Source organism: Catharus ustulatus, chromosome 17 (assembly GCF_009819885.2).
Source record: "Catharus ustulatus isolate bCatUst1 chromosome 17, bCatUst1.pri.v2, whole genome shotgun sequence".
Classification (NCBI taxonomy): Eukaryota; Metazoa; Chordata; class Aves; order Passeriformes; family Turdidae; genus Catharus; species Catharus ustulatus.
This window is the reverse complement of record NC_046237.1, coordinates 13,553,062-13,580,808: the sequence shown is the minus strand read 5'-3', so window position 1 is coordinate 13,580,808 and position 27,747 is coordinate 13,553,062. Positions and strand designations below refer to the sequence as shown.

General features: G+C 47.4%; 1 protein-coding gene across 1 annotated transcript; it reads left to right on the top strand.

Annotated features, from left to right (window-relative positions):
• The first annotated feature begins 1,813 nt into the window (after positions 1-1,813).
• Positions 1,814-26,830, top strand: AHCY (adenosylhomocysteinase). The gene is made up of 10 exons (XM_033075085.2): positions 1,814-1,937; positions 3,581-3,771; positions 7,469-7,544; positions 9,280-9,432; positions 13,879-13,991; positions 16,593-16,800; positions 17,598-17,685; positions 18,496-18,613; positions 22,808-23,002; positions 25,852-26,830. The coding sequence occupies exons 1-10, from the start codon at positions 1,910-1,912 to the stop codon at positions 25,981-25,983; spliced, it is 1,302 nt and encodes a 433-aa protein (XP_032930976.1). The 5' UTR covers positions 1,814-1,909; the 3' UTR covers positions 25,984-26,830.
• Positions 26,831-27,747: the final 917 nt, after the last annotated feature.

Here is a 27,747-nt window from a genome sequence, read left to right as displayed (position 1 = left end):
TTTTGTTGTAAAATGATTGAATCCTTGAATGGTTTGACTTGAGTGGGTCCCTAAAGACCATCTCATTCCAACCTGATCAACCTCCCACTAGTCCAGGTTGCTTAGGGTGCTGTCCAACATGGCCTTCAGTCATCCCAGTGATGTGGTCTCCCAGCCTCTCTGCAGAGCCTCACCACCCTTGTGGGAGAAAAACATCTTCCTCAGATCAAAGCTAAATTGAGCTCCTCCAGTTTCCATCCATGCCCCCTTCTCCTCTGGCCACAGGCCTCCAGCCGCCACGGCGTCTCCAGGGCCTCCTCTGCACTCCCTCCAACAGCTCCAGCTCCTTCCCATGATCAGGACCCCAGAGCTGAGGCAGGGATGAGCCTGGGAGGGGCTGCAGCTTCATGGGCTCCAGCGGGGAATTTTGTGTTATCCCTGGAGAGGAATTAAGGGCACTTGGATACTGAGGGATAAAATGAAAGGAATGAGGACTGTGCTGGGCACCTTTTGATTTACAGAACTCCTTGACAGTATCAGGTATTCCAGTGCACCTGCAGCACTCTGAGTATTATACAGAAATCCTGCTATTTCCCTGTGTACTGATTGTCTTTCCAGGTGTTCTACTGGGATTTCCGTCATTCTTTTCACTGGAGGACAGTCACTGAAGACCAGTTGCTTCTCATCTTAAAAATAATGACCCTCATTTAGAGGAGGACTGGGAACTGGGGTCTCAGGATAAAGTCTGCACTGAGAATTATTTCAAACTTTTCAAAATAATTCAATGAGAATTTCTGTGCAATTATGAGTTAATCGTCACTGTTATGTATTTCACAGGTTAAAGGAGATGTGCGTAACAGTGTGGCTGGAAAGTTCATCCCAGTTCATGACTGAGGCTTATGAAAATCGTATTTTAGATGTTAGAACAGAAGCAAATGTGACCTGCAGGCAAGGCCGAAGCGGGGCTGTGCCTCCTGCGTGCGCAGCAGGCATTGGCTGTGCCTGGGGGCCAGCAGCCCTGCTCAGCACCTGGCAAAGGGCTGCAGCCTGGGGAGGGGAACTGCCTGCAGCCAAGTCCAAGGTCCAGGCTGATACAGCTGCTCACACGTTGGCCCCAGCTCTGCCTGGCATCTCACCAGCTGTATCTTGCGCACTGCCTTGGGCCCTGCTGCAGTGAGGGGTCTGTGTGCCCCAGGGTAACACTTCTCACTGAACATTTTGTGGGATCCTTTTGGGAAAGTGAGATAGGCCTGGCATGGGGAATCAGGGCTGCTCCTGGCACTGCCCTGGGATCTGCTGTGGCTTTATGTGGCTCTGGATTACAGAATCCCAGAATGGGTGAGGCTGAAAGGGTTCACAGTGGGGCTTCTGGTGCCACATCCTGGGTCAAACAGAGTCATCCCACAGCACAGATCTGGAATATTTTCAGTGAAGGAGACTCCACAGCCTCTCTGGGTAATCTGTTCCATTGAGTGGTCACTTGCAAAATTAAGTTCTTCCTCATGTTCAAGTGGAACTTCCTTCAGTTTCTGCTCGTGTCCTCATCCCATTGCTGGGCCCCACTGAGCAGAGCCTAGTGCATGCTCTGAGCCACCCTTGCAGATATTTAGACAGCGGCTCCTGTGCTGGCACCGGTGGCGGTGGGTGCAGCGGCTGCCAGAGCCTGCTTGGGCACGGGGCTGAAGCTGCGGCAGAGGCCGAACGCGGGGTCAGGTTCGGTACGGGGCAGCCCAGCTCCGAGCGCTCCGTGCCCTCGCTGCCCGCACAGGAGGCGGGCCCGCGGCCGGCCCGGCCCGGAGGAAGCGCCGGCTAGGCCCAACACCCAAGCGCAACCCAGCCCCGCCTCACGCAGGCGGCACCGCCTCTACTTAAAGCGCGCCCGGCGTGGCTCTTGTCTCCTCCTCCTGCTCGCTGGCTGCGCAGCTGCAGCATGTCGGACCGGCTGCCCTACAAAGTGGGTAAGTGCGAGCCCCGGGCCGGCCCCGCGCGGCTCGGCGCTTCCACTGGGCCGAGCGCGGTGCGGGGAGCGCGGCCGTGGCGCCGCGCCGAACGCGGCCGCGGGGGGCGGGAGTACGGCGGGTCCTGCCCGCGCGGAGCCGGGCCTGAGCCCCCTGTGCGCTGGGGAAGCCACCGGGGGCGAAGGGGGCTCGGGGGCGCTGCACCGCTGGCTTCCCACTCGCGGTTGTGCCGCTCTCCCGGCCCGGCTGCCCCGTCCCTCCCCCGCCGCTCTGAGCCCTTGGCGGGAACAGGCTTAATACTTAATACTTTCCGAAGGTGAAAGTATTTCCCAGCCTGGGACCTTTGACTCATGTGCCCTGAAGGTTTTGGCGGGTATTTCTGTAGACCTGATACTTCACAAAGAACCCCAGTTTTTACAGGACTTGCGTGTTCATTGGAGGCTTCGTTCAAATAAAAGAACATTAGTCTGTAAGGCTCAGCTTCATAAATAATTTACCCTGAAGCTTCTGAACCTGAAATATTGCAGGATCTTTCAAAAAGAGCCCTGGTAAAGCTACTAAGGCCCTTAACAGGGGTAAGATTAAGCCTCCTTCTCTTGATGTGTTTGTTTCCATGGTCCTTTCCTTGCTTGTTTTCAGTCCCGGTGGTGTACAGGCTGTGCTCCAGTCAGCTCTAGCACGTGCAATAGCTTCAGTGGCTCCAGGCTTCATTCTGCAGCAAAATGCAATTAGCATGTCTGTATTAAACCCGGCAGTCCTGGTATTCCCTAGTGCTTTACACAGTCTGTGTTCACGAGGTAGGGGATAAAAGAGCATCTGACTATGGTCAAAACAGAATGGTGAACTTTTGAAATCTCTCAAAGAGTCTCGAACTAGGTAAGAAGGACACTCTGTGTTGGCTGGTGCTGCAGAGTCGATGCAGCTGGGCATTACCTGCTTGACCCTTGTGTTTTTAAGGCTGGGGTTGGACATACATGGTGAATGCAGTGAGCCTGTCAGAAGTCTCTCTTTATCATTTTCTGCTGGACTTTTCTGCTATTGTTCATTTTCACAAAAGTATAAGTAGACTGGTAGCTGAGGTAAGTAGGGTCACTTAAAATAATTTTTGTGGATCCAAAGGAGAAGGACCAATGGGGAAGTACCTGCAGCTTTCCTGTGAGGAGGGGGAGCTAAACTGGGCTCAGTTCCTGGTACACTCTTAGGGAGCATTCTCTGTGTGGGAAGCCACTGCCCTACAGCCAACTCCTCCCCACATGCACGTCAATACCGTGGTAGTCAGTCTGTGTAGGAAGTTTTGGACCCTCAGGAAGTGTCTGTAAGAAGTGCTTAAGGCTGTGGCTTGCTGAATTCATGCCCCTTGGGATGTCCATGCATTAGATCACAGTTGATTTATACCCTCTTGCAGTAGCATGTTTGTTTTTTTTTTTTTTTGGAGGGGCTGTTAAGTTTGGTCTGAGCTTGTGTACCATAGCAGAGAACCAGGGAGAAACTGGAATAGGGTCTAGTTTATCTGCAGCTCTGTCTGCCAGCTGTTGCTGGGTGTTCAGTTCAGCTGTTGCAGCCACTGCCTACCCACAAGTGTGTGAACACATACCAAGGTCTCAGCTATTCAAACTCTGACACCTGTCCTGCTTCTCTTGCAGCTGACATTAGCCTTGCGGACTGGGGTCGCAAGGCCATTGAAATTGCGGAGAATGAGATGCCAGGGCTGATGAAGATGAGGGAGATGTACTCGGCATCAAAGCCCCTGAAAGGTGCCCGTATCGCCGGCTGCCTCCACATGACCGTGCAGACAGCAGTGCTCATAGAGACCCTCATTGTGCTGGGGGCCGAGGTAACGTGGCTCTGAGTGTCTCCCTCAGCTCTTGCGTACCGCTCTGCTAGGTCACTGCTCCTGCTTATATAACACCTTATGGAATCCTGGCAAATGTCTGTACTTCTTGGATGAGGCTACAATCTCTACATGGAGGGATTGTGTCTTTTCTCCTTGAACAAGAAGCTTGTTGCCTGCCCTCAGCACCTCTGAAGTGTGAGGTGTACATGTTCCCTGTGGACAAGCTGCAGCTTTGAGTGCCTGTTGAGCCCTGTGTGCAGCGCCCACAGCTGCTCCCATGCAGCCATGCTGTGATCGGGCTTGCAGTGCTCTAGGGACTGCCTCCAGCACAGATTAGCCTCTATTAAGAACCCCACTCTGCCCTGGTAAAGTCAGCAAAATCTAATAATGTATTCTGAAAGCTCTTGAGCTGTGCAGGAAAACAACAGGGATGCAGTGTGGCTCACGGACCCAGGACTGGGGTCTCCACTGAATTTTTTGTGACTATGGACCAGTTACTCTCATCTGTATTAAAGTCTGAGATACTTAGTAGGCATTTACTGCCTTGTGTCCCATGCCTGACTTGCTGAATGAAGTCCAGACATCACAGCTGAGAGTTTGCTGTACAGGGCATGAGGAGAGCCAGGTATCTGAGCATAATCTGCATTGCTTGTGTGCTGAGCAGGGAGCTGCCTGGAATTTTGATGGATTGTTAAGTATGTATATGATCTGAAGTTCCTTCTTCCTGCAGTTTGGCTGCCCAGAGGTGCCCTATGTGGGATCCCTCTCTGGGAACAGTTAAGAATTGAGCAGTGTCATGTTGATTGAAAGGCACTGGGACAAGGAAGAGTTTTCTGCATAGCAGTGAAGGTGTTTCCTCAAAAAGAGAAGGAGGGTAGGTATGGACAGTGCCAGGTCAGCTTGGGCAAGGTACATGCTACTGTGCAGGTGCTCCCCAACCTCTTCAGATCTGTTCTGTGGTTGCAAATGGTGCAGTGCTGAAGGAGAGCTTCGGTGTGGAGGTACAGTCCTAGCTTTGTTCCAGGTGCTCTATGTGGAACTCCTGTCCCTTTGCAGGATTTAAAAGGAAGGAGTAGCCCTTGAAATTTGGGAAGCTCCTTGCTGCTCCTGTTGGTTGCTATCTCCCAGTATGGCTAGCCTAAGAGGCAGCTGTGTGCTTAGTTGAACATTGCCAAGCTGCTTTAAGCTGAGCATAACCCCAGATCAGTGTAATATGGGATTCATCCAAGTCATTCAGGGAGGTACCTGCAGAGACTTGGTTTCTCTAAGATGTGGTTGTACCTTTAAAGGTGTGTGCTGGTGTGTTAACTCCTTGTCTTGATGCCTGTGGATTAGTTTCAGCTTTGATTTGAGTTTGGATTCAGCCCTGGTTCATCTGTTCTATCAGAACTTTGGTGCCAGGGAGGGAGGAGTGAAACTGATAAAATCATACCCCATGTAATGGAGGATGTAGCTCACTGCAGCATAGTAACCTTGGTGTTCTTTTTTTGCCTGTGTTAACAAGGATATAATAAATATTCTGTGATTCAGAGTATAAGTTCTGAATTTGTAACAGAAAAATAATCCTTTCCATAACCATTGATGTAAATACTAGGGTCTGAGCCTATCAGGTGTGCCAGCTATTCTAGGCTCTATATCACTACTACAAGTCTGTATCAAGTCTGAAGTATAAACAATATATAGGTATTCTTTATACTTTGAATGTCACAATACCTCCTGATGTCATCTCTGCTGGTATGGGGGAAGCTTGTGAAAACCCAGGTGAAGCAGTGCAGCTTTAGGTTATGGATTCTGTTTTCTTGTGCTGCTTCCAAGTGTGTTTGCATGACAAGTGTGTTAGTAGTGTAGGCTCCTTCCTACTGCACCCTTTACTTTGAGATGTCACTTTTTGATCAGGTGGGATGAGTATCTGAAAACATGCTGGATGATTGTGCCTTATTGCCCTCTTACTCAAGCTCTGTAACCAGTGAGCATGCGAATACAGTAATTTCACGAATACAAGCCGCACCAATTTGACTAAGATTTTGCTCCTAAACCGGAAATGCGGCTAATAATCAGGAGCGGCTAATACAACCTCAGAAGTGCCTGCCAGAGTGCTGAGCCGAGCAGCTGCAAAGTCGGCATTTTGCGATTGTTACAAATCGCTACTCTGTTGCACCGCGGGTGGAGCCTGGCTCCCTGTAGGCAGCACGGGGGACGGGGAGAGAGGCGGGAGAGCTCTCTTTCCTCCTCTGCCACAGCCCAGGGGAGAGACGGGGGGGGGGGCCCGGCGCCGCCATTGCCGTGGCCTGGGGAGGAGAGGGGGGACCCGGGCCGCCCCTACCGCGGCCCGGGGAGGGGGGGGGAAGCCCGCGCTGCCATCGCCGCGGCCCGGGGAGGTGGGGGGAGACCCGGGCCGCCATTGCCACGGCCCGGGGAGGGGGGGGGAAGCCGGCACCGCCATTGCTGCGGCCCGGGGAGGGGGGGGGAAGCCGGCGCCGCCATTGCTGCGGCTTGGGGAGCTGACGGGAGCCCCGCGGAAGCCATTGCTGTGGCCCGGGGAGCCGACGGGAGCCCCGCGCAGCCATTGCCGCGGCTCGGGGAGCCGACGGGGTGCTTTGTCCCCGCCCGCCGCCGCCGCGGCAGGAGCGGGGAAACTCCGTCCCTGCCCGCCGCCGGCGCCACGGGCGCGGGAAAGCTCCGTCCCCGCCCGCCGCCGCTGCCGTAGGAGCAGGGGAAGCTCCGTCCCTGCCTGCCACCGCGGGGCAGCGCCGACCTGGGGTGACCGAGCCCAGTGGCAGCGGCGGCGGGCCCCGAGCGGCAGCGCCGGGCTGGGCCATCTGGCCCCGTCAGCGGCCCCTAGCGGGCCGAGCCTGCACAGCCTTAGCTCAGCCAGTAAACCCTGCCCTCCCGCGGTTCTGTTAATAATTGCACGCAGGTCCTCGCTGCGAACGACAAAGCGGCTTATATTCGGGTGCGGCTTATCTATGGACAAAAACCGAAATATTTGCCAACACCCAGAGATGCGGCTTATATTCAGTGCGGCTTGTATTCGTGAATTTACTGTACCTTCCAATGAGCCCTATGGGGACCAGAGGGTATGTGGCTCTGGGATGCAGTGCTGTGAGATGCAGTAGGTGTGTAGATCCTTTTCTATGCAACTCAGCAACATGCTGTCGCTTTTCTAGGTGCCTGAGCCTAGTTATGAAATCTGAGGAAAACACTTAGCTGGAAAAGCTTCCATGACTGGAGCACAGAGTGGGAGGTGGGTGAGCGTAATCTTAGAGAATGCCTGGATTGAATGTAATGGTTCAGTTGCATTTCTGACTTTTGTGAGTGCCAGTGGATGTGTTGCTGCATGTCCATACCTTCAGTGGACACTTGCTATAGGGCTGTTCTGAAAATCTGACCTTTATTGACCTGTTGGGCACCCCTGAAGATCTGGCATATGCTCTGTCTGAGAGAAGTGCTTGTGAGCAAGGAGATGACTGAATATATGGCACAGCTAAAGCTCATTCACATTCTCTCCATATGACATTATTTTCCCTGACTTAGTCAGACACCCTAAGGTTCTCACCTTAACTTTGCAGAGCTACTGAAAAAGGCAGGAATCTGCACTAATTTTTTCTGGTCTTGCACCCTTTTTAACTCCTGTGTTTTACAGAGTCCCTGATATCTCAGAACTTTGTTCAGCAAACAAAACTTGGTTGTTTTCCAGGTACAATGGTCAAGCTGCAACATATTCTCCACTCAGGACCATGCTGCAGCTGCTATTGCAAAAGCTGGTATCCCTGGTAAGTTCTAGTTTGGCTGAGTTGGGCTGTACTGCCTGTTCCTGCTAAATCAAACTGTGTACACATCAAGCTCTTCTGAATAAGCTTGATGATAGAAACAGCCCATCAGAAACAGTGATTGTTACAAACCAGGACACTTGATTCAGGCTGTGTTGCATCAGCCTGTGCACAGGTCTCCCAGCAAAGGCTGCTGTTGGGCTCTGTGTTAGAGCTCATTAACATGATGGAATGGGTTGGGTGATGAAATGGTGTGGAGGTGTATATAGCTGGAGGTGTTTGGTGCTTTCCAGCAAGCTCTGTGCTAAATAGGGATTGAGAAAGGAACTGCCATGTGCCCTGTTACAGTGGCAGGGTCAATACCCAAGATATTTTTAGCCTAGAATTAGCCCAGCTATGTCCCTGCCTAATATCCCTGAAGTGCTGTATCAGGATGCTGCTCTTTTGTTACTGTCATGATCCAGTAAGGAGCAATTCCTCACAGATCAGTATAAATACCTGAAGCTGTCTGCTGTGTAACTCAGCTGAAGGAAATGCAATCCTCAGTGCTGGGAACTGCATTACCTGAGCCCAGCTGTTGGAAGAGACTTAATTTGGTTTCTAGCAGTCTGCTTTGGGAGAGGTCTCTCTCATTTCTATTGTAATTAACTATTTCCAAGTGTCTTTCCTTAGCTATGTTGCCATTCTATGGCAACCAAGTGATCCCTTCATCAGCTCATTTGGCACTACCAGCTTCAGGCATTGCCTCTGGTGTGGGATTTCAGAGGGTCTCATGGGATTCTTTAGACCTTGGGTTGTCTTCCTCACTGCTTTCAACACCCAAAACTCATTTACAGGTTGAGTGTTTGTTAAAGTGTTTGACCTTTTCCCTTTGTATCCTTATTTTTGGAACTTGCTCTTTTTGTTAATATTGTACTTCACATACTGAATTTGAGACCCTGGAGGAATGCTGATCCTTTGGCTTCAGTATGAGATCCTGACACACATTACTTCAGAATAGGCAGTTGCATGATTGGCTTCTCATGGCTCAAGGTCAGTTTTCTGTGTAAGCAGTGAAAACATGACAATTAGCCAAATGTTGGGGTGTGTAAATAACGTGCCCAATATGTGTTTAAGTGGCCAAATACTTCTGAGGATTGAGCATGAAGGCAGTACAGCTGCTGGAAAGACACAAATCCTGGTGGATGCAACATGCCAGTGGTGGCAGCCTGTTGCTTGGGGCTGTACTCACATTAAAATACACCCTAATTAAAGCAGATGAGGTACCTCAGCTTGGATTTTAGGCTGGGCTAGAGACTAGAATTTAAACTCAGTGTTGCCGAAGAGTTTATATTCTACTGCTTAGCTCATGCTGAAGTCTTGTCCCTTTTTTCTGCTGGGCTAGAAAATGCTGTAGTTGTGTTTTCATTTGTCTGTATCAATATGTCCAGTGGATATTTCTAGTGAGTGGGGTGCTGTGGATGTGAGTCTGCTTTAGTTTGCTTTGTCATCTCCTGCTTAACGTGGAAGAAGAATAAGGGGAGCAATGAACTCTCAAAATTTTGACCATGTTTGTGGCCTGGAACAGTGATTATTCCGAGGTCTGTTTTTCAGTGCAAATGTCTTTGCTGGCCTGCAGGCACAGATAATCATCTGTCTGTCAGCTGCTACTGGGAGTTGCTGATGAAATCTTCCTTTGGGTGCTTCACTATGTGCTGAGTAAGAAACTAGCTGATGGTTTGTGTTTGTTCCCATGCAGTGTTTGCCTGGAAAGGGGAGACAGATGAGGAATACTTGTGGTGTATCGAGCAGACACTGTACTTCAAGGATGGGCAGCCCCTCAACATGATTCTGGATGATGGTGGAGATCTTACCAACCTAGTTCATACCAAATACCCACAGCTGCTGAAAGGTGACTTGTGTTTTGTTTTGGTAGGCACAGTTCTGCCTGGGAGGCTGTTGGTGGGGAGGGTTTCTGCAGGAATTTGCTGGATGTAAAAAGGGGTGGGTGAAGAGGGGCAGGCATGTGCAAACAGGCTGGGAAAATTCTTTACAGTTCAAGACCAGAATCTCTTACCTGCAAGAGCTGTTTCCACCTCTGCTCTGTAGCACATAAGCTGCAAAGACCTGTCCTGGCCATACTTCACTGTGCCCATTACCTGAGAATGGCCACTAGTTCTGCTGTCATGCCAAAAGCTTCCTAGAAGAGGGCTGTGTTCTAGAACTCAAGGTCTGTTTACAATTAAAAATTTTACATTAATGCATTTCTTACCTTCATCTTAGTGAAGTTCTGAATGAAGTCATGACCACCTGTAGCCTTCTGTGGAAAAGGAACAGTTCTCTATATTAAATAGTCAGTTTGTCAGTGAAAATGCTGATGGAATCAGGATTGGGACTCTTGCTTTGATTTGCCTTCAGTGCAAGTTAGTAAAACTGATCAGTGTAGTGTTGTTAGCATGTGTTTATGTAAAAGATTGATGGGAAGCAAATTTGACGTGACCAGGCTGATCTGTGCCTGGTGAGTATGACAGACTCTCCTTAGCCCTGCCAGTGTCCATCAGCTGTGCTGCAGCAAGATATGTGCCCAGGCTTGTTAAAGGGCGCATTATGTCTGGGATGTGAAGGAAATTGGGTGGTAATACAGTGGGGTGTGTTGGTGCTTTTGTAGAAGGGAGGTTGCTCTAGAAGCCTGCTGGATCAGCTCTCCTCTGATATGTGCCCTGCTTTAGTAGGAAGACAGGAGTAAAAAAATCTGAAGGTGGCAGGCTGTGAATAGTGCTGTCTGAGGGGAGTCTGGGGATCTGCTCCACAACCATGTGCTGCTGCAGGTAGGGGCACCAGAAAGAGGGAAACTTTATCTGTAACAAGTCTCACTTTGGCCTTCATCCTCAGCCTGACGTCACTCATAATCCAACAGTCAATATCTTTGTGTTATTTAAACTGTAGTGAAAGGATTTCATTGGTATTTGCTTAGCCTCTCTTCCATGGGTTCCATGCTTCCTGGGTTGCCTCTGTGATATTCATGACCTCTTGCTCTTCCCATGTTTGATGCCAAGGAATACTGCAATTGATCATCCTGCTCTGTCTTCCTTGTGTTTTCAGAGGCTGAAGAAAGTATTTTCCATATTCATTCTTTTTGCAGGCTTGTTTCCCTCCCATGAATACCTTGGTTGGTGTCCTTGTTCCCAGGGTCTTTGAACTGAGCTGTTTCATGCTTTTAGCCCTCCTGTTGTACTCCTTCTTTCCAGCCCTTTTCACCCTCTTGCTTGTCTTTTGATCCTGGTGTTGAAGGGACTGGCATAATACAATGCAGTAGGACAATGGCTCTTGAACTGTCTCATGTCTCTGCATCCATCTGTAGCCTACCACTGATAAAAAACATCTCTTTTTTTTGTGTGCTTCCTAAATTCATAGAAGTTACTCTCTGTAGGGTTTTAAAGAGTCTAGGGAGGATGCAATACCTGTCAGTGTTTCCCTTCCCAGAATGTGTGCCTGTCTGCATTGGCTGTAGTTGAAAAGCTTCTTGCAGCAGTTCAGTAAATTAAGACTGATCTCTATAGAGGATGACAAACTTGATCTGTTTTATCTTCTAGTCTATTGCTCCTTAGAAACAGAATTCCAGAATGGGACTGCCAGAGTAGTCTTGATCTCCTTAATCTGAGATCTGTTCTTTGCCCTTTGCTGCAAAGTCTGCTTAAATGAAGTACTGTAGCACCCAATTCTGGTATTTTACACCTAACAGAGGCTAATATATCTTAAAGGGCTTTTGGGGATACCTGACCTCTGGAGGTGGAACAAGAGTGACATTGGCAGAGCATGCAGAGTGTATGGACTGTGAGCACTGGAGACATTTTGGCATGAGGCAGCTGAAAATGCCATTTGCCATTTAAAGATTGAATAAGTTTTCTGGGTTAATTTCAGAGGGAATTGTCTTCCATGCTTCAGCTGCTTCTAATTTAAATAGTTAGGTCCTAGTGTGCAGCTAACAGTTGAAAGTAGTATTCCTTCAACTAGGAGATGTGTTAAATGTCTATGGAACTGCTCAGTAAGCTTTCCCACTCCTGAAGTGTACCTGCAGTTAGAGAGCAGAATGGCCTTGGTACTATTGGCTTATTCCATTAAGCCAAATGCCCTTAATACCAAGGCAAATAAAGGAAGAAAGGAAGAGAATGAGATCTGACCAAAGAGGGAAGCCATCTGTGCAAAAGACCTGTGTGGGGAAGATTGGCTCGTTTGTGATTCATTGGTCAGACTTGCTCATTGCTCAGGTGAGAAACATAGGGCAAAGCAGGTCTGAGCATTTAGCAAGGCTGTGTCTAATTTAAACTGCTGTTCCTTCTCTGCTGTCCAGCCACTCAGGCATTGACCATGAGTGGTATAGGCAGCACCTGGGGCAGCTGCAGGGTGATGTAGACCAGCTGTAAATGGCACCTGGGGCAGAGCTGGGGTGCCTCTGGGGAGGGGAAGCTCTTGGCCTACCAGATGTGAGGTCTGCTTAGTGCCATGGAAAGGTAATCTGCTAAGCTCAGGACCCTCATCTGGAGAGCCTTTGAAGGATGAGGAGATACACAAGAGGAGAGAGGGCAGGTTTGAACTGGAGGTTCCTGCCATGACCTCCAGAGTTTTCCTTCTAGGGGATGACTGTCCATGATCCAGGCAGTTGCTCTGGAAACCGATGCTTTTGGGATACTGTCCACAGATCCTCCATTTCACTGTGCACAAGGCTTCAATGTGAACTTTAAACTGTCCTCTGTCCTCCAAGCAAGCCCTGACTATGCCAAAGCCTGAATGCATTCCCTCAGCAGGTGACCCAGCAGGTGACCATCAGGAGAGTGGGGCTATTGAGGGTTCTGTGGTGAGAGAGAAGTGATGGGAATCAGTCAGCCTAATCATAGAATCACAGAATGGTTTGGGTTGGATCTCTTAAAGGCCATCCAGTGCAACCTGCCTGCAATGGGCAGGATGCCTTCACCCCAGGTTGCTCAGAGCCTGTTGAACGTTCCCAGGGGTGGGCATGCAGCACTTCTCATGGCAGCCTGTGCCACCGTCATTGTGAAAAAAAAAAAAAAAACCCTACCTTATATCTAGTACGAATTGCCCTCTTTCAATTTGAAACCATTCCCCCTTGTCCCGTTGCAACAGGCCATGCTGAACAGTGTGTCCATATTTTGCAAGCCCATGCACATCAAGTATTAAAAAGCTGCAGTGATCTCTCTCTGGAGCCTTTTCTTCTCCAGTTAATCAGCCTTTTCCCTTCTAGTTCTGTTAGTCTCATTTCCTTCATGTGCTGCATACAGAGTGGTCTGGGCAGCGAGCAATGGGAGGGTCTCATGGTTCAGTCTTGGACTCCACTGGGGAATCTGTCCAAGTTGTGCTCTGAAAACCATGTTGAATTACATTCAGAGTTCCCCACCCGGGCTTGGAGCAGCTCACAGCTGGATTTTTTGAGTAGTGGGGAGGGATTTGGGCCAGACTTGGCATCTGTGAGTGCGCAGTGTGGGTTCGGTGGCTGTGCAGAGCCAGGAGCGGGGCTGGGTCATCCCGGGGTCCCTCCCAGCTCGGGCGTTCTGTGGGTCCGTGTGGGCCGGGCTGGGGAGCGCCCGAGCTGCCAGCAGAGGGCGCTGCGGCGCCGCGGAGCGCGGCCGGGCAGGGGCTGAGGCCCTGAGGGCGCTCCTGGCCCCGGTCCCCGGTCCTGTCGTCCCCCGTCCGCATCCCAAACCCCGGGCCCCGCTCCTGTCGTCCCCCGTCCGCACCCCAAACCCCGGGCCCCGCTCCTGTCATACCCCCGTCCGCATCCCAAACCCCGGACCCCGCTCCTGTCGTACCCCCGTCCACATCCCAAACCCCGGGCCCCGCTCCTGTCGTATCCCCGTCCGCATCCCAAACCCCGGGGCCCGCTCCTGTCGTATCCCCGTCCGCATCCCAAACCCCGGGGCCCGCTCCTGTCGTATCCCCGTCCGCATCCCAAACCCCGGGCCCCGCTCCTGTCGTACCCCCGTCCGCATCCCAAACCCCGGGCCCCGCTCCTGTCGTACCCCCGTCCGCATCCCAAACCCCGGGCCCCGCTCCTGTCGTCCCCGTGCAAACCAACCCCGAGGTGGTGCAGCAAAGCACCTGCCTGCCTTCCCAGGAGCCGGGCTGCTACAGCCCGCTATGGAGCCTGGCAGGTACAGCACTGGCAGGTGCACAGGTGTGTGACTCTGTGGTGTTTCTGCAGTTTGAGGATTTTCATATCTTCCTTGCTCTCTGCCAAGGGGTTGTTTAACTTAAGACTCTGGGGGATGCTCCCAGCATGTGGATGGGCTGGTTTGCACAGCATTGACTCCAGCTAAGGTGAATCCTTTTACTTTCTCCACAGGAATTAGAGGTATTTCAGAAGAAACTACCACTGGGGTTCACAACCTGTACAAGATGAAGGCCAATGGGACCCTAAAGGTGCCAGCTATCAATGTGAATGACTCTGTCACTAAGGTAATACAGACAAAGTCCTTTTGCAGTATTCTGCTCTCTGGCCAACTTGGTGTTGGGATGTTGTCATTCCCATGAAAGTATTCATTCTCTTGCAGAGCTTTTCCTGATCTGGTTCTGAACAGAGATTTCTACCATATCCTAAAAGTGAGGCCTTGATGTCTCTAATGGGACATGCTGTTGTAAATACCCTGTTGTCAGGACATTGAGGGCTTTTTTTGTATGTATGACATCCATTCTTCTGCTGTTTAATAATGTGAACACACTTTTGGAGATCCTGGGCACAGTCAGTACCTGTGGCAAGGAGCCTGTCCTCACTCTGAATAGCTTAAAGCCTCCATGCAGGTGTCAGGTACCAGCTGGAAAAGAGACTTTGACCTCCTTGAGCTTGTGTTGGTTGGTCAGACTGTGGCTGATATCTGTGAGCAGCAGTTGCAAAGGAGGGGGCATGAGGGAGATATTTATCCCTTGCTTAGCTTTAGTACTGCTTCTGAGGTAAACCATGGTGAATTGAGAATGAATTGCAATGGGTTTAAAGGGTGATGGTGCTTTTTGGCTGCAAAGGAATTATAGTGGGAATTAAAGGTGTACTAAAGGTTTATGCATGCTGATGTTTTTGTAAATCTAGTTACTGACTACTTCAAGTTCCTGTTGGATTGGCAGTTCCCATGTTTGGCCTGCCTTCTCTGCAGTTTGCTATCTCCTTTCTGCTCACTGAGATAAATCTGACACTTACTTCATAGATAGTGGGCTGGAATCCAGTTAATGTTGAAAGAAGTTCTTTGCGTCCTTTTCACCCAGATTTGTGCTACTAGCATAATAATTATTAATACTGTTCAGTAGATTTGGAAATTCAGATGTTTCTAACAAAGCCTCTTGAAGGGATTTGGGATTCTAGTACCAAACAAGTGCTTATTTTCAAGTACTGTTTGGTATTTACACAGTACAAGATTTGTGCTAACCGTAATTATGGATCTCTGGGAAAATGTGCAGCTGAGCTGACAAGTTCTGCTCTCCCAGTCTGATATTTCCAAATGGTGCCAGGCTTGTATGCTAACATTTGGAGAAAGAAGGCAGGCACAGCAGCCAGCTCTGTTCTTCCCCTCAAGTGTATTTTAGATGGGGCATTCAAAACTCATCCAGCTGCATCCAACACTCTGCTCTCCTGCCTGCCTGGAATGCACAGACACCTGTAAGGCTTTGATTGCAGTTGGGGAATTTGGTGATGAGGATCCAAATCTGACCATGCTGCTTTCCTTCATGCTGCAAGGAAAATCTGCAGGACTAGGAAAGAGGGATACCAACTGACATTAGCTCTAGAATTTGAAGGGTTTGTAACACAACTTTCTGATTTATTAATGGTAGCTTTGCCTCTGATAATGTTTATAGGCACAGAGTCAGAACTTCTGGATCTGGGGTATAATTTGTTACACTTTGGCCAGTTTCTGCCATGGGCAGTTTATCCCATTTCTGTTCATACTTACAAGAACTGCAGGTGCACTTGTGAATGCACCTTCCATAGACCAGTTTGCTGCCTCTGGGAAATTAATCTTAAGATTGCCTGTAGCAGACAGTGCCGTGTTAAAAGAGAGCAAGAACGATTGGTGCCTTAAGGCTGTAGAAAGCCAGGATAGGCTTTGAGACCAAATTGTGTTGTGAATGAAGATTTTTTTAGTATTGCTTCCTTGGGAAACACAGCACAACATTAGTAGCCAGGTTCTTTAAAATTATTGGTCTCTGTAACTCCCTTAATAATCAAATCTATTTGTACAACCCTTCCTCCTGGTCAAAACAAAAGGTTCCAGGAGAAGGAGCATTGCAAAAATCAGCACAATAAGGGGTGTTTGAGTTTAGGAAGGTCTTCAAGGGGTGAAGTAAAGTAATATTTGATGTCTAACTCAACTGGGCACTTTTGATTGGAGGGTCTGGCTGTCAATGTCAGTGTTACAGTAGGAGGATGTTGTGTGATAGGGCATTAGGAGATGAAATCCAGGGGTTCCTGGTTGCAGTGACCACTATTGTGAATGGCTGCTTGCTGTATTTTTCCAAGTCTGAGCAGTAGTGAGTGACACTGTTAGGGTAACTTTGTGGGGGGAGATGTTATTTTCATCTTCTGAGGCTGCAGGAATCTGTGTCTCCTGGTTGATGTGGGCAGCTTGCTGCTTTGCAGGCTGGATGTGTCTTGCAAAGATAAGATGTGCTGCTGGTGTGTTTTGCCTTCCTGTGGCACTTGGTTCAGTCATTGTCTGATAAACAGAAGCAGGGAACTGGTGAGCATCTGGCTTAGGAACTCAGACTTACACTGGTGTGAAAGGCACTTGATAAATTCAAGTTACCTCTAACAAGTTTTTAACAAGTCCAAATCCTGGTCAGTAGACATAATGTATTTATGAAATGCTTCTCACCATGTTGAAGCCTGTGTCTGATATAACCTATAGACTGAAACTGGATAAATAAACATATCAAAGCAGGTTACCTATCCCTCATGGTAGTTAAAGTATTTGACTCTCGTAGTACTTGCACATAAGTCCATTTTCTTTCTCTAAGGAAATTTCACTTGAATGGATTTCATCTGTTCTGAAACTGCTCTGTTTTCTCCCTCAGAGCAAGTTTGATAACCTCTATGGCTGCAGAGAGTCCCTCATTGATGGCATCAAGCGTGCCACAGATGTCATGATTGCTGGGAAGGTGGCAGTGGTGGCAGGATACGGGGACGTGGGCAAGGGCTGCGCCCAGGCCCTGCGGAGCTTCGGAGCCAGAGTCATCATCACCGAAATCGACCCCATCAATGCCCTCCAGGCAGCCATGGAAGGTGGGAGCTGAAGCAGAGCAGGAATTTGGGATTCTGACAGGATCTCTGCATGTCAGTATAGAGCATAAATGAGAGCTGGCCAGGAATGGTTCAGTTGATTTCAGCCCTGTCCCTGCTGAAGTAGTTGAATCCAGTTTAAGTGCAGGAATTATTTCCTTGTAGTTAGGGAAGGAATTTGTTGCTAGAGGCCTTGAAGGTGTGTTTGGAATCAAGGATTCAGAGACCATAGTGGGGGTTAAGGCTGAGGGATTGTCCTCAAGTTGTGTGGTTCTAATCTCCAGTGTGGGATAAGGCTTGACTGGAATTAAAATGTTAAAAAAGAAACAGGCCTTACCCTTGATAAGTTTTTTTGAAGAGCAATGCCATGCTCTGTCTTTCCAGCTGAGCTTAGGGCATGCTCTGGAGCTGTTCTCCTCGGTGGGTGCCTTATGTAACTGTGCCTTGTGGTACCAGTTTATCCCATTTCTGTTCACACCTGCCAAGAAATGCAGGTGTTGTGGGGACACTTTTTTTGCAAATTTGACCCCCTGAGTCCAGTCTGAGTGCTGTGCCACACTATACCTCTGGACATTGAATGTGTTGATCCACAGATTTGAAAAGGGTTGAGGAATGGATGGTTTCTGTGTGTGTTGGTGTTTAGCAATTTCAGCATTCCACCGCCTTGCATCATCCCTAGGCCAGGTGTGGGCAGAAAAATTTGGCTCATTCTTTCTCTGCACTTTTCTACTTCTGGTCTTTGTCCCACTTGTTAATAAATGTTGGTGCTTGTATAGAGAAGTAACTTTTTCTCTTTTCAGGTTATGAAGTTACAACCATGGAGGAGGCCTGCAAAGAGGGCAACATCTTTGTCACCACCACTGGCTGCACTGACATTGTGCAGGGCAGGTATGGCTAAACCACTTGCTTTAGTGAAAGCATACCTGTACAGTTAGATTTCTTTCTTTAAATACGGTAATAACCTGTCAGCAGTGTGGTTAGGGCTAGCACACAGTCTGACTTCTGAACATCAGAATTTAGCATGAATTTAGTGACAAATTAGGTCTTTTGGTCAGTTTTGTTGGGTTTTCACATTGTAGTTGTTCTAGCTTATGGAATGTAATGATGGGGATACAAATGCTATAGGAGGGTAGGTTGGCTTTTGGAGAATGAGGGTGTCAGGGCTGAATTCTGTGTTAGGCCAGACAAACGTGAAGAGGAGAGGAGGCAGGTAAAGGTTGAAAGGGATTCAATCTGTGGGTGCATATAGCAGCTGAAACCAACCTGTTCTTAATGAACTGCCCTGCAGTGTTAGTTTCTGCTTCTTAGAACTCTGTTTATAGCCCCAGCTCCACACAGACTCCTTCCTTTCTTTGCCATGATGACTGTACGTGTTGTAATGGAAGATCAGATTAGGTGGCAGGAGATCAGGCCATTAGTGTCTAGAGATGTAAAACTGCTGGAAACTTTGAAGTCATGAAGAAAATATTTTTTTCTGTGTAAGGAGAATAGCTGCAGGTATTTGTTTTGACCAATCAGACAAAATTTTATTACTTTATATACTGGGAAAATACTTTCTCTCCAGTAAGCTCTTACATCTTTGTGAGAGTCAATGCAGTTACTGAGGCTGGGCACTTGTCAGGGCTGTGGATTGGAGCATCTGCTGAGGGAGAAAACTGTGTTGATTAACTTTTGATACAATTTTTTTTTCTTTTGCAGGCACTTTGAGCAGATGAAGGATGATGCCATAGTGTGTAATATTGGCCATTTTGATGTGGAAGTTGATGCCAAGTGGCTGAATGACAATGCAGTGGAGGCAGTGAATGTCAAACCTCAGGTGAGACAGCCTTTCCACAGGCTCTCGTGCTGGAAAAAGGCGATGACTGCTCAGTGTCTGTTTCTAGAAAGGAGATTATTTTTGAGGTTCTTTGGTGTTTCTAGCTTTGTTGGAAGCTGCTTCGTCTGGTGAGAATGCAGATTCTGCTAACCTGGAACAAACTGCATGTGATACTTACGGGTTGGCATTAAAGCAATTGTTTCCAGCTAGTGCCCAAGTCCCCCAGGCTGATCTCTGGGGTGAGGTGCCTGGTACATCTTTCTCCATATGTTCCCACTTCCTTGAGAGACAGGAGCCTACCCTTAGTAGATAATTAATTGCATCAAGTCCATTCAGCTTTTGATGTTTGGGGCATGGGCAGGAGGTATGCAAATGTGCCTGCTTCGATAGCCCTGAGATGAAAACAGTGCCTGAGCTCAGCTTGAGGAGGTGAGTTAGGTGAGGAATACAGGGTAGAGCATTAGAGATCCTATAAAACTTGAGAGTGGAGCCCATAGATTGCCTGATGTCTGACCTGAATTTCCTCCTCTGGAGCTGTTTGCTCATGTACTGCTCTGCAGCAGAACAGTCGTGGTCCTAAGGGAATCTCAATGGAATCTCTTTTGGGACTCTGTCAAGGTTTGAGAAAAAAATCACGCCTCTTTGTTTCCAAAGTGTGGTGTGATTTTTTTTTTTTTTTTTTTTTTTAATCAACTCTGAGATTGAAGCCTCAGGAAAGCCTGTCTGGAGCTCTGCCAAACTTGGGTTTTTCTTCCAATTTGGTGGCTTCATTTTTAGAAACCTGCGTGGGCAGACCAGGCAAGATGTTTCACCCTTGCTCAGCTTGCATGCCCACCATGTATTTCCTTTGAGCTATGGCTGTAGCTACACAAGGAAAATCAGAATCTGAAAATTTCAGCTTTTCAGCTGTGTCTTAAAGCAAAGAAGGAAAAATGAGCTAGATCAAAACTTCTGTGACACCAGCATTGAGGGAGAACATCACATAAAGCAAACCAGGCTTTATCTGACTTGGTGTGGGACTTCTGGTTACCTTTTGAAGAGGGAGTTTCCTTGCTGGTAGCAGGATTCTGGGACAGGTTTTGTAGTTTTAAAAACACCACACCCAAACGTACCTCTCAGATCTCCATTTGCCCTTCCAATTTTCCTAACTCCCCTGTGGCTTATTGGCCACCCATATCAAAGTCTTATTAAGCACTTCTGAGAAGTATGTTGGCACACTTTGCACAGCCTTAACCAGGTCTAGAGTTATACCCTTAAGTTCTCACTGTGTTCAGGTTTGTTCTTGCCCAGGGCCTTAGTGGAGCTGAGTCTGCTCAGCAGCTCTCGTCCTAGAGGAGCCCACAGGTACCTGCCTGCTTTCTGCTAGCTCAGGTTCTTTTAAAACTAAACCTTGGACTGCTTGAAGAATAAACACTGTTGAAGGTTTAATTGGGTGTTAATATGGCACCACACACACTCTCTGCACAGGGGGAAGAAATCCCATTTTTTATACTTTGCTTTGTGGAATCAGTCTGGCATTGATGACAGAGTGCAGTAAGGTGCACTGTGGTCCCAGGTATGAAAACTGTAACAAGTTTTTGGTTTAAAGAAAAAATGAACTTTTTGAAAAGGATGGAATTGGGGTTAGGGTTGTTCATATGGATTAATGCTGAAGAAATAGAACTTTCTAAATATTCAGATTTTTACTAAAACCTGTCAGCTTCTTTTCTCTATCCTCAGCCAGAGAGGGGAATATAGTACAAGAGCAAAAATTCCTGACTTTCTGTGAGGACATCAGTTTCTTGATGAAAGGATTAATGCTGGGGCTGAGGGTGGTTAACTTCAGCTGAAGGTACAAAGTCATTGTGACTGTGTCCAACATGAAAGCTTCAGTACTAGTGCTGGTCTGATGTAAGATATGCTTAATACTTTAATAAGAAAAACATCTTACTATGCATTGTGACTGATGTGTTGCTTTCAGAGGACAGGTAAGGTAGAAATAGGCTTATTAGTGAAAAGCTGGCAGGTTGGTTTGACTCTGGGTTTGCACTGCAGCCTTGTTCATTTGTGTTTGGTATCAGAGACTAACCTGCAGGACAAACTCAACTCTAGAGGGCAAGGAAAGGTCAAGGTCAATGAACTTTGGCTTGTCAATTATTCCCATATAGTGTAAAGGGAAGTGCAAAGCAGCCACAAAGTCCAGAGCCAGTTAAATTCCAATGGGGAAAAGGCACTTGTCTAAGTGTGGAGAGGAGCTTGTTGATTGGATAACTTGAATTCTACTTCTGGAACAATTTCTTGAGCTTATAAATCAGGCTGTTTATCTGCCTGTGTATGGGGTGTGTTTCACAGTACTGACTTAAGCATCTGCTAGTACCACTACTATTTTGTATTCATTTCTGTGCATTAATTTTACATTTTCTGTGTTCCCCTGTGCATTGAATGACTCCTGTCAGCACAAGTTGCTGAAGATGTGGGGTTCTAGGCACAAGCCAGCAGCTGTCCAGCAAGTGGTGTGGATATTATGTAAGGATGTAAGATTTTGACACCTAAACCACCCAATTCAGAGCTCAAAACTGAAATACTACTTTAACTGCTCAACTGTCTTTTAGTAGTTCAATCTGTAAATGCAGTGTTTGTTATAAGTAATACTGTAGCTGTTCTCAGGATTTTTCATGTTCTACTTCCCATCTGGTTCCTCCTTTGTTTTTTTACTTCCTCCCATAACCTCATGATGGTCCATGTGAGATTTTTTGGGTGGATAGGAGCACTGTCCCTGGTGATCCACAGTGGAGAACTGGCATCCAAAATAACTTCAGCTGCTCAGGGGGAATCGTTCTTATCCTGCCTGCTGAGTGCTTTTGGGCAGGAGAAACCAAGATTGATTTAGGGCTGCTCTTTGAGGTGGTTACTGCCTGCATGTGTTGTGCTGAAATCACAATAAATCTGTCATGTGAACCCAAGAAGCAGAAAATAGTGTTGTGCTTGAAGCATAGCTGGGACAGGCAGGTGGAGGCACAGACCTGCACTGAAGGCAAAATACCTGTCATAGAAAACATGGTTTGTATTGGTTTGCTCTTGGCATCTGTGCTAAAGTCCTGCACAAGGATGTTTTTTCACAAGAGGGTGTTGTTACAATTACAGCTTCATTACGTGTGGCTTTTAACTTACAGGCCAAAATTGAAAATTACATATTTCACTTAATATTAAATAACTTTTAACTTCTAAAGTTTAAATACAACTGTGGGGAAGGACCCTTTTGGGTCTGTCACAGTTGCTCTACTGTGCTAGCAGAAGATTAATAAATGGTCTGGAGCATTAAGTTTTGCCAAAGTTGGTTGCTGATTATGTTCTAAGTATATCCAAAGTGCTCTACTCCCAAATGCTTGGTATGACATGAGCAATAAATACCAGTTAATCCTGAATATTCTTGTGACTTATGGGCCATATTGGTGTTCCATTATTTCTTTAATATTGTAACCTCCTCCAGGGTGAAGGCAGGGCAGAGAGGAGCTAATGACAGATTTAAAGGAGAAGCAGGGTTAAATTTAACATTGCAGGAGTGCTGTCTGGCCCAGGCAGTTGGGGCACATGCTAAGTGACGCTGTCTCCTGAGCTGTGTGGGACAGTGACATTATCTGTCTCTTGAGTTGTGTGAGACTCTCACAGCTGAGGCTCTGTGTTCAGAGTCCTGCTGTCCCTGGGGGGACTTGGGGAAGATCATGCCTGTGGTCCCCCAAGAGCAAAGCAGGGTACACCAGGAACCAGGACAGCTGTTCATTGTATGTATTGGCCTTGCAGAGGTGGGAACAAGTCCAGGGGAACAAGCAGGCTGAAGGCTCTGGCTGTTACCCTGTGTTAGATGCCAAGGCTCTGGACTGATGCATGCAGAGGTGTTCCCTCTTCCCTGTCACCACACACCAGTTGTGGCCAATGGATGTACATGAACTGGGATTTACTGCTAGCAGCACATTACCATCACAGCTGGCTGGGACTACATGCATGTGGAAAAGCCAGGAGAATTGGAGAGCTGGCTGAAAACAAAGTGGATGCCAGGTTGGGTGTGCTGTGAAGCCCAGGGTTGATGCACGCTTTGCAAACACTTGGGATGGAGAGAGGGGGGTCTGTTGTAACTGAAGTGCTGCAGTGCTGGGTTGCTGAGGGGGAGGGAGGCCCCCTGGCCCCATGTGTGATATGGCACTGCTGCTCCCACAGGTGGATCGCTACACCCTGCGCAACGGCCGCCACATCATCCTGCTGGCCGAGGGCCGCCTGGTCAACCTGGGCTGTGCCATGGGTCACCCCAGCTTTGTCATGAGCAACTCCTTCACCAACCAGGTCCTGGCACAGATCGAGCTCTGGACCCACAGTGACAAATACGCCGTGGGGGTCCACTTCCTGCCAAAGAAGGTGAGTGACAGCCACACAAAAGTGCTCTAAGGAAGCCAACTTCAGGTGTGGCTTTGTTCGTGCTTGAACTCATTTTCCTGCCGAAGGTTTTGAAGGTTTTTGTTGCAAAGTTGTTCTATCCTTCAGAGGATGTTTGGCTTTGAACGTGCTAGGTGTGAATGGGCTGTTCTTCTGTGTGCAGAACTGTCCTGTGATAGAATATCCAGGCACTTTTTGACTTCTGTAAGGTGCTGGGAAGCCCTGTGCTGCCTCAAGGTATTTGGAAAGCTTCTACCAACGTGTCTAGCAGCAAAGTGTAGTGGGCAGAGTTGAAGCTGGAGGGAAACTTGAATCCCTTTTACAGTGGTTGATAGAGTCCTGATCCCATTTGCACCTGAGAAAGCTTATCACAATCTGGTCCTAATACCATCACAAAATATTAATGACAGATTTCCTCGGATTTCCCTTTAAACTTACCTCTGCATTCTTTGTTCTTGGAAAAGTCTGGATCATGGCACAGCTTGCACATTCCTTTTAGAAAACTAACATGGTTTTAATTTTCTAAAACAGGCCTGAGAATTTGAGATGGTTCATGGAAAAAGATGCTAGAGTTAAATCCCACTGCCTTTGGAGCACAACTAGGTGTGAGAGTAAATGTGAAAATACTTTCCATTTGGGAAGTAGAATGTGTATGTTTGGCTTTACTAATGAGGTGTTTGCTGGCTGAAGAACTTAAGTTTACAAACTCTTCAGTTAAGGATCAGGCAAAGCATACCAGAAATGCCGTGTAGGAGTGGATCAGCAAATTGTCACATAATTGTCTTCAAAGGAGCAGTTTTATTGACAGTTGTCTTGAAAATGAGAGCCCTGTGTTGCTTCTAAAATGTGACTTTATCCTCTCACTGAATAACAATTTTTAGTAAGCATATTTGAACTGGAAATACATAGAAATGAGAAGTAATGCCCAGAGCAGTAAAACATGAACTTGCCTGCTAGAGGAGCATATGGCAGTGATCTGTGACAAAACACTTTTGACCCTCTGTACCTCACAGAGGTTTTTATTCAAAGAATAAAGCAGTTACCTTGTCAGAACCAACAAAAGAGTTTTCTGTGATAATTTTCTGGGTTAGTGCCTTTCCTTGTTCTGTGCAATTGCTTTGAGGTCCGAATGTAAGACTTAACAATTACCAAGTACCTTACACTGCACTTTCTTTGACTGCAAGAATATTGCTTTCATCAACCATTACAAATGTGCACACATTTCTGCAACCTGTGTCCCCGTCTCTCCTGCTCAGCTTTGATTTTAAGATGAGAATGTCTGCTTATCTTCATCTAAATTTGTGTGTCTCTATGTCTAAGTCTTGAAGTCCCCAAGCTGAAGCAGCTGGGAAACAATCGATCCCTGCAAAAAACTGGAAATCTCATCTGGGAATTGTCAAGGATTTGGTTCCTTTTCAGTTGAGTGGAATCTGTCTTAAGTTCGCTGGAAATACACCTGTGAGAGCTTCACACCTCAGTCTAATCAACCAGATAAGAATACAATTTCTCACTCTCTTTTTTTGTTTCCTGGCATCCTGACAGGATGTACTAGGCTTAAATCCTTTTTTTCTTCTATGGTTTACCTGTCTCTGGAGGATTTTTTGGTTCACTGCCACCATTTCAACCACTTCTCCTTAGGTTTCTGATTTTGTCTTGTCATCTTTGGCTGTACTGATTCCCAAGAGATGCTGGCAGGTCCACAGTGCAGGCTGAGCTGCAGTGAGTTACACTCTGTGCAGATGGAGCTTCTTACCTGGTTCATGGCATGGGATTACTTCAGAGTAGTGGCTTTGTTACCACAGGCCCTTGCAGGGGAAAATCCAGGACTAGTTTTTGAATCATTTATGGCCCTGCTGGTTCACACAAGCTGCAGATTTGACCCTTGACTGTTTTGTTGATCTACTGTCCTTCAGTTATTTTGCAGCCTTTCATGTCTGCTTAGCTGATATGAGGGAAATGTTGCTGGTTTTCTTCTGTGCTGCTGGGATTTAGACTTACCTTGTATTACCACTGTTTACTTTGCAATGATTGCCTGGTTTTTGCAGGAATTACAAATGGTCAGACTTGTCCTGCTTTTGCTGTCCTTTCCACCTCTGAATATCTCCTGTGGCTGTACATTCTCCTCTGACACAGTACCTTGTTCATCATCCTCCTGTTTGTTTTCTGACTCTCGTGTACCTGCTTCTGGAGCACTTGACTGCCTTCTAACTTTATAAATTTTTCAGTTTCTTGAGTTTACACATCTACCTGACACCTCTGGGATAGAGAAATTATATCAACCTTCCTGTGCTTGTGTTCTGCAGCCCAGCTTGGTTTTCTTCTTCATGAAGACAGTGCCAGTAGATACAAGTAGTCTTGCTGAATTGATGAATGAATGAATAATTTCATTATTCATGAGTCCCTAGGATGGAATATCTGGAGAGGACAAATTTTTTTCCACTATTAGGATTTGCATAATATTGTGGGATGACAGTGCAGTACATCCATGTGTCTTTGTAGTAGAAACTGGGGGTTTATCATTCTACCAAACTGGATATTATCTCTGAAGAGTTTGATCTCTGCTCTTTGCCTGCTGGATGGATGTGAATGTGTAAATGAGATTGAAACAGGCTTGATTATATAAAATTTTGGCTCACTTAACTTGACTCCCTCAAAAGCACAAGTCTCTTCCATGTGAGTGCAGGTCTGTGAGGTGAGGGATGTTGGCAGGAAAGAAGCTGTGTCAGTCTAAGTTCCCCCCTTGGGCTGCTGTTGGTTTCCACGTATTTATTTCTGTGACTTCCTGAACTAGCCAAACTGTAATGTTCTTATCTCAATGTTTTGTCTTCCAGCTGGATGAAGCTGTGGCTGCTGCTCATCTGGACAAGCTGAGTGTGAAGCTGACAAAGCTGAGTGACAAACAGGCCAAATACCTGGGCTTGCCCAGAGATGGGCCCTTCAAGCCAGACCACTACAGATACTGAGGAGGTGGCACTACCCAAAGACCAAAGCGCAGGGATACAACCTTCCAAAGCTCTTGTGTGTGCTGGGCTACTGAGGACAAGCCTTTTGCCATTTTCCTCTCAGTACTGCACAACCCCTCCCCTTACCAGGGAACCCCCAGGGCCCTGTCAGTGGAAGAGGATCACTGACTACTGGAATTAGAATTGGTTACTTAGCTAATGTCACAGTGAAAAAGATCTTACGCACCTTTTGTTGGTTTGTAATGCTCCAATAAGGGGAGCAGGACAGAAGGTGACTAAATGAGAATGTGTAGTCTTATCATACAAGTGGCTGACAGCTTTGAACAGGCTCACCAGTGAGGTGGGGAATGGTTTCTTCAGGGAGATTCTTTTGCCATGCCCTGCTCCAATCAGGTGAATTCCATTAGAGACTGGCAGTGTCAGACCCTCTCCGCAAGAGTTCCCTGGTAAAGTGCATATGGTGAAACTGGAGGAAATAGGAAGGATATGGGTTGCTTGGTCTCTGCTGTAAAATCAGCTCAGCCTCCTATTCAGAGATTAGAGCTGGAGCTTTACCTGAGTTAATTTACTCTATAGGTTTTGATCAGAACAAAGTCCATTTTTGTGCTTCTGCCATACTAGCTTGAGGAGGGGTGAGGTAAGAGACTTTTAGCAACCTTCAAGTGTGTTGTGAGCAGCTGAGGAGCCACTGTGGGGATGGTTGGGTTTAGGGACCTTGTTCAGTCCTCTGCAGACACCAGCAACACACTGCTACCCCTAACTTGATTTCTGAGTTGTCATGTCTGCTGTTGTATCATGTTTGTCACTGACTTCAAGTGCTTTTATTAAAGATCTGACTGTGGCCTGACTTGTTTTGTGCAGTGTGATGTTTTGGGGTTTGCCATGAGATTGCTTACGTTTGTGTGACCTTTAAGCTACTGAAAATATTTAATGTACCTGTGTGGGGTCTCCTCAAGGCAAAAGCCCCAAGATGCATCTTGTGCTGGGAAAAGCTGGTCCTCAGGAAATATTTGAAGAGCTGATCTTACAGGATGATCATTCTGCCCACACAGAATTATCTCCATATGCCATGGAAGCTCTTTTTTGCCACTGTCCTCTTCAGTCAGCATTGTGCTGCAGACCACCTCTGTTTCTGGATGTAAGAAGATAAAAGAGTGATGTTACAAAGTGCTTGAAATTCTCAGATTCATGCCCAAACCTCAGCAGTTGGAACAGATGGTGTGGAGTTGTCCTGGTTTGGAGGACAGGTGTCTGCTAAGAAAGGCAGGAACCTCTCTTTGAAATGGAGAATGTAAACCCTGCCCCTCCAAATTATTATAATTTTGAAATTAAGGGGCTCTCAGGCAAAGAGATGGGAATTAGGAATAACAGTTCTTTACTGGGGAAATTGAAAAAGAAATACACTACTACAAAGAAACTCCAAACCCTGACAGAGTACAACCTGACACCCTGTCAGGCAGGGTGTTGGCAGCAGTCCCATTAAATGGTGGCTCCAGTCCTCTTGCAGTGACAGATGTGATTCAGTTGAAGCAGTGGTTCTGTACAAGGTGCAGTTTCCCTCTGGAGGTCCAGTAGTGGTGTGGAGAAGCCCAGTTTCCCTCTGGAGTCCAGTGGAGAAAGGGGCTCCCTTAGTGTCCCCAAACCTCTGTTTTATCTTGGTAAGAAATGTTGGGCTCTTCCCCCTGGCTGGAGCAACTTCCAATGGGATGCAGTAATTTTATCAGTCCCACAGTGGGACTCAATGGCCATGAGCAGAAAATGACT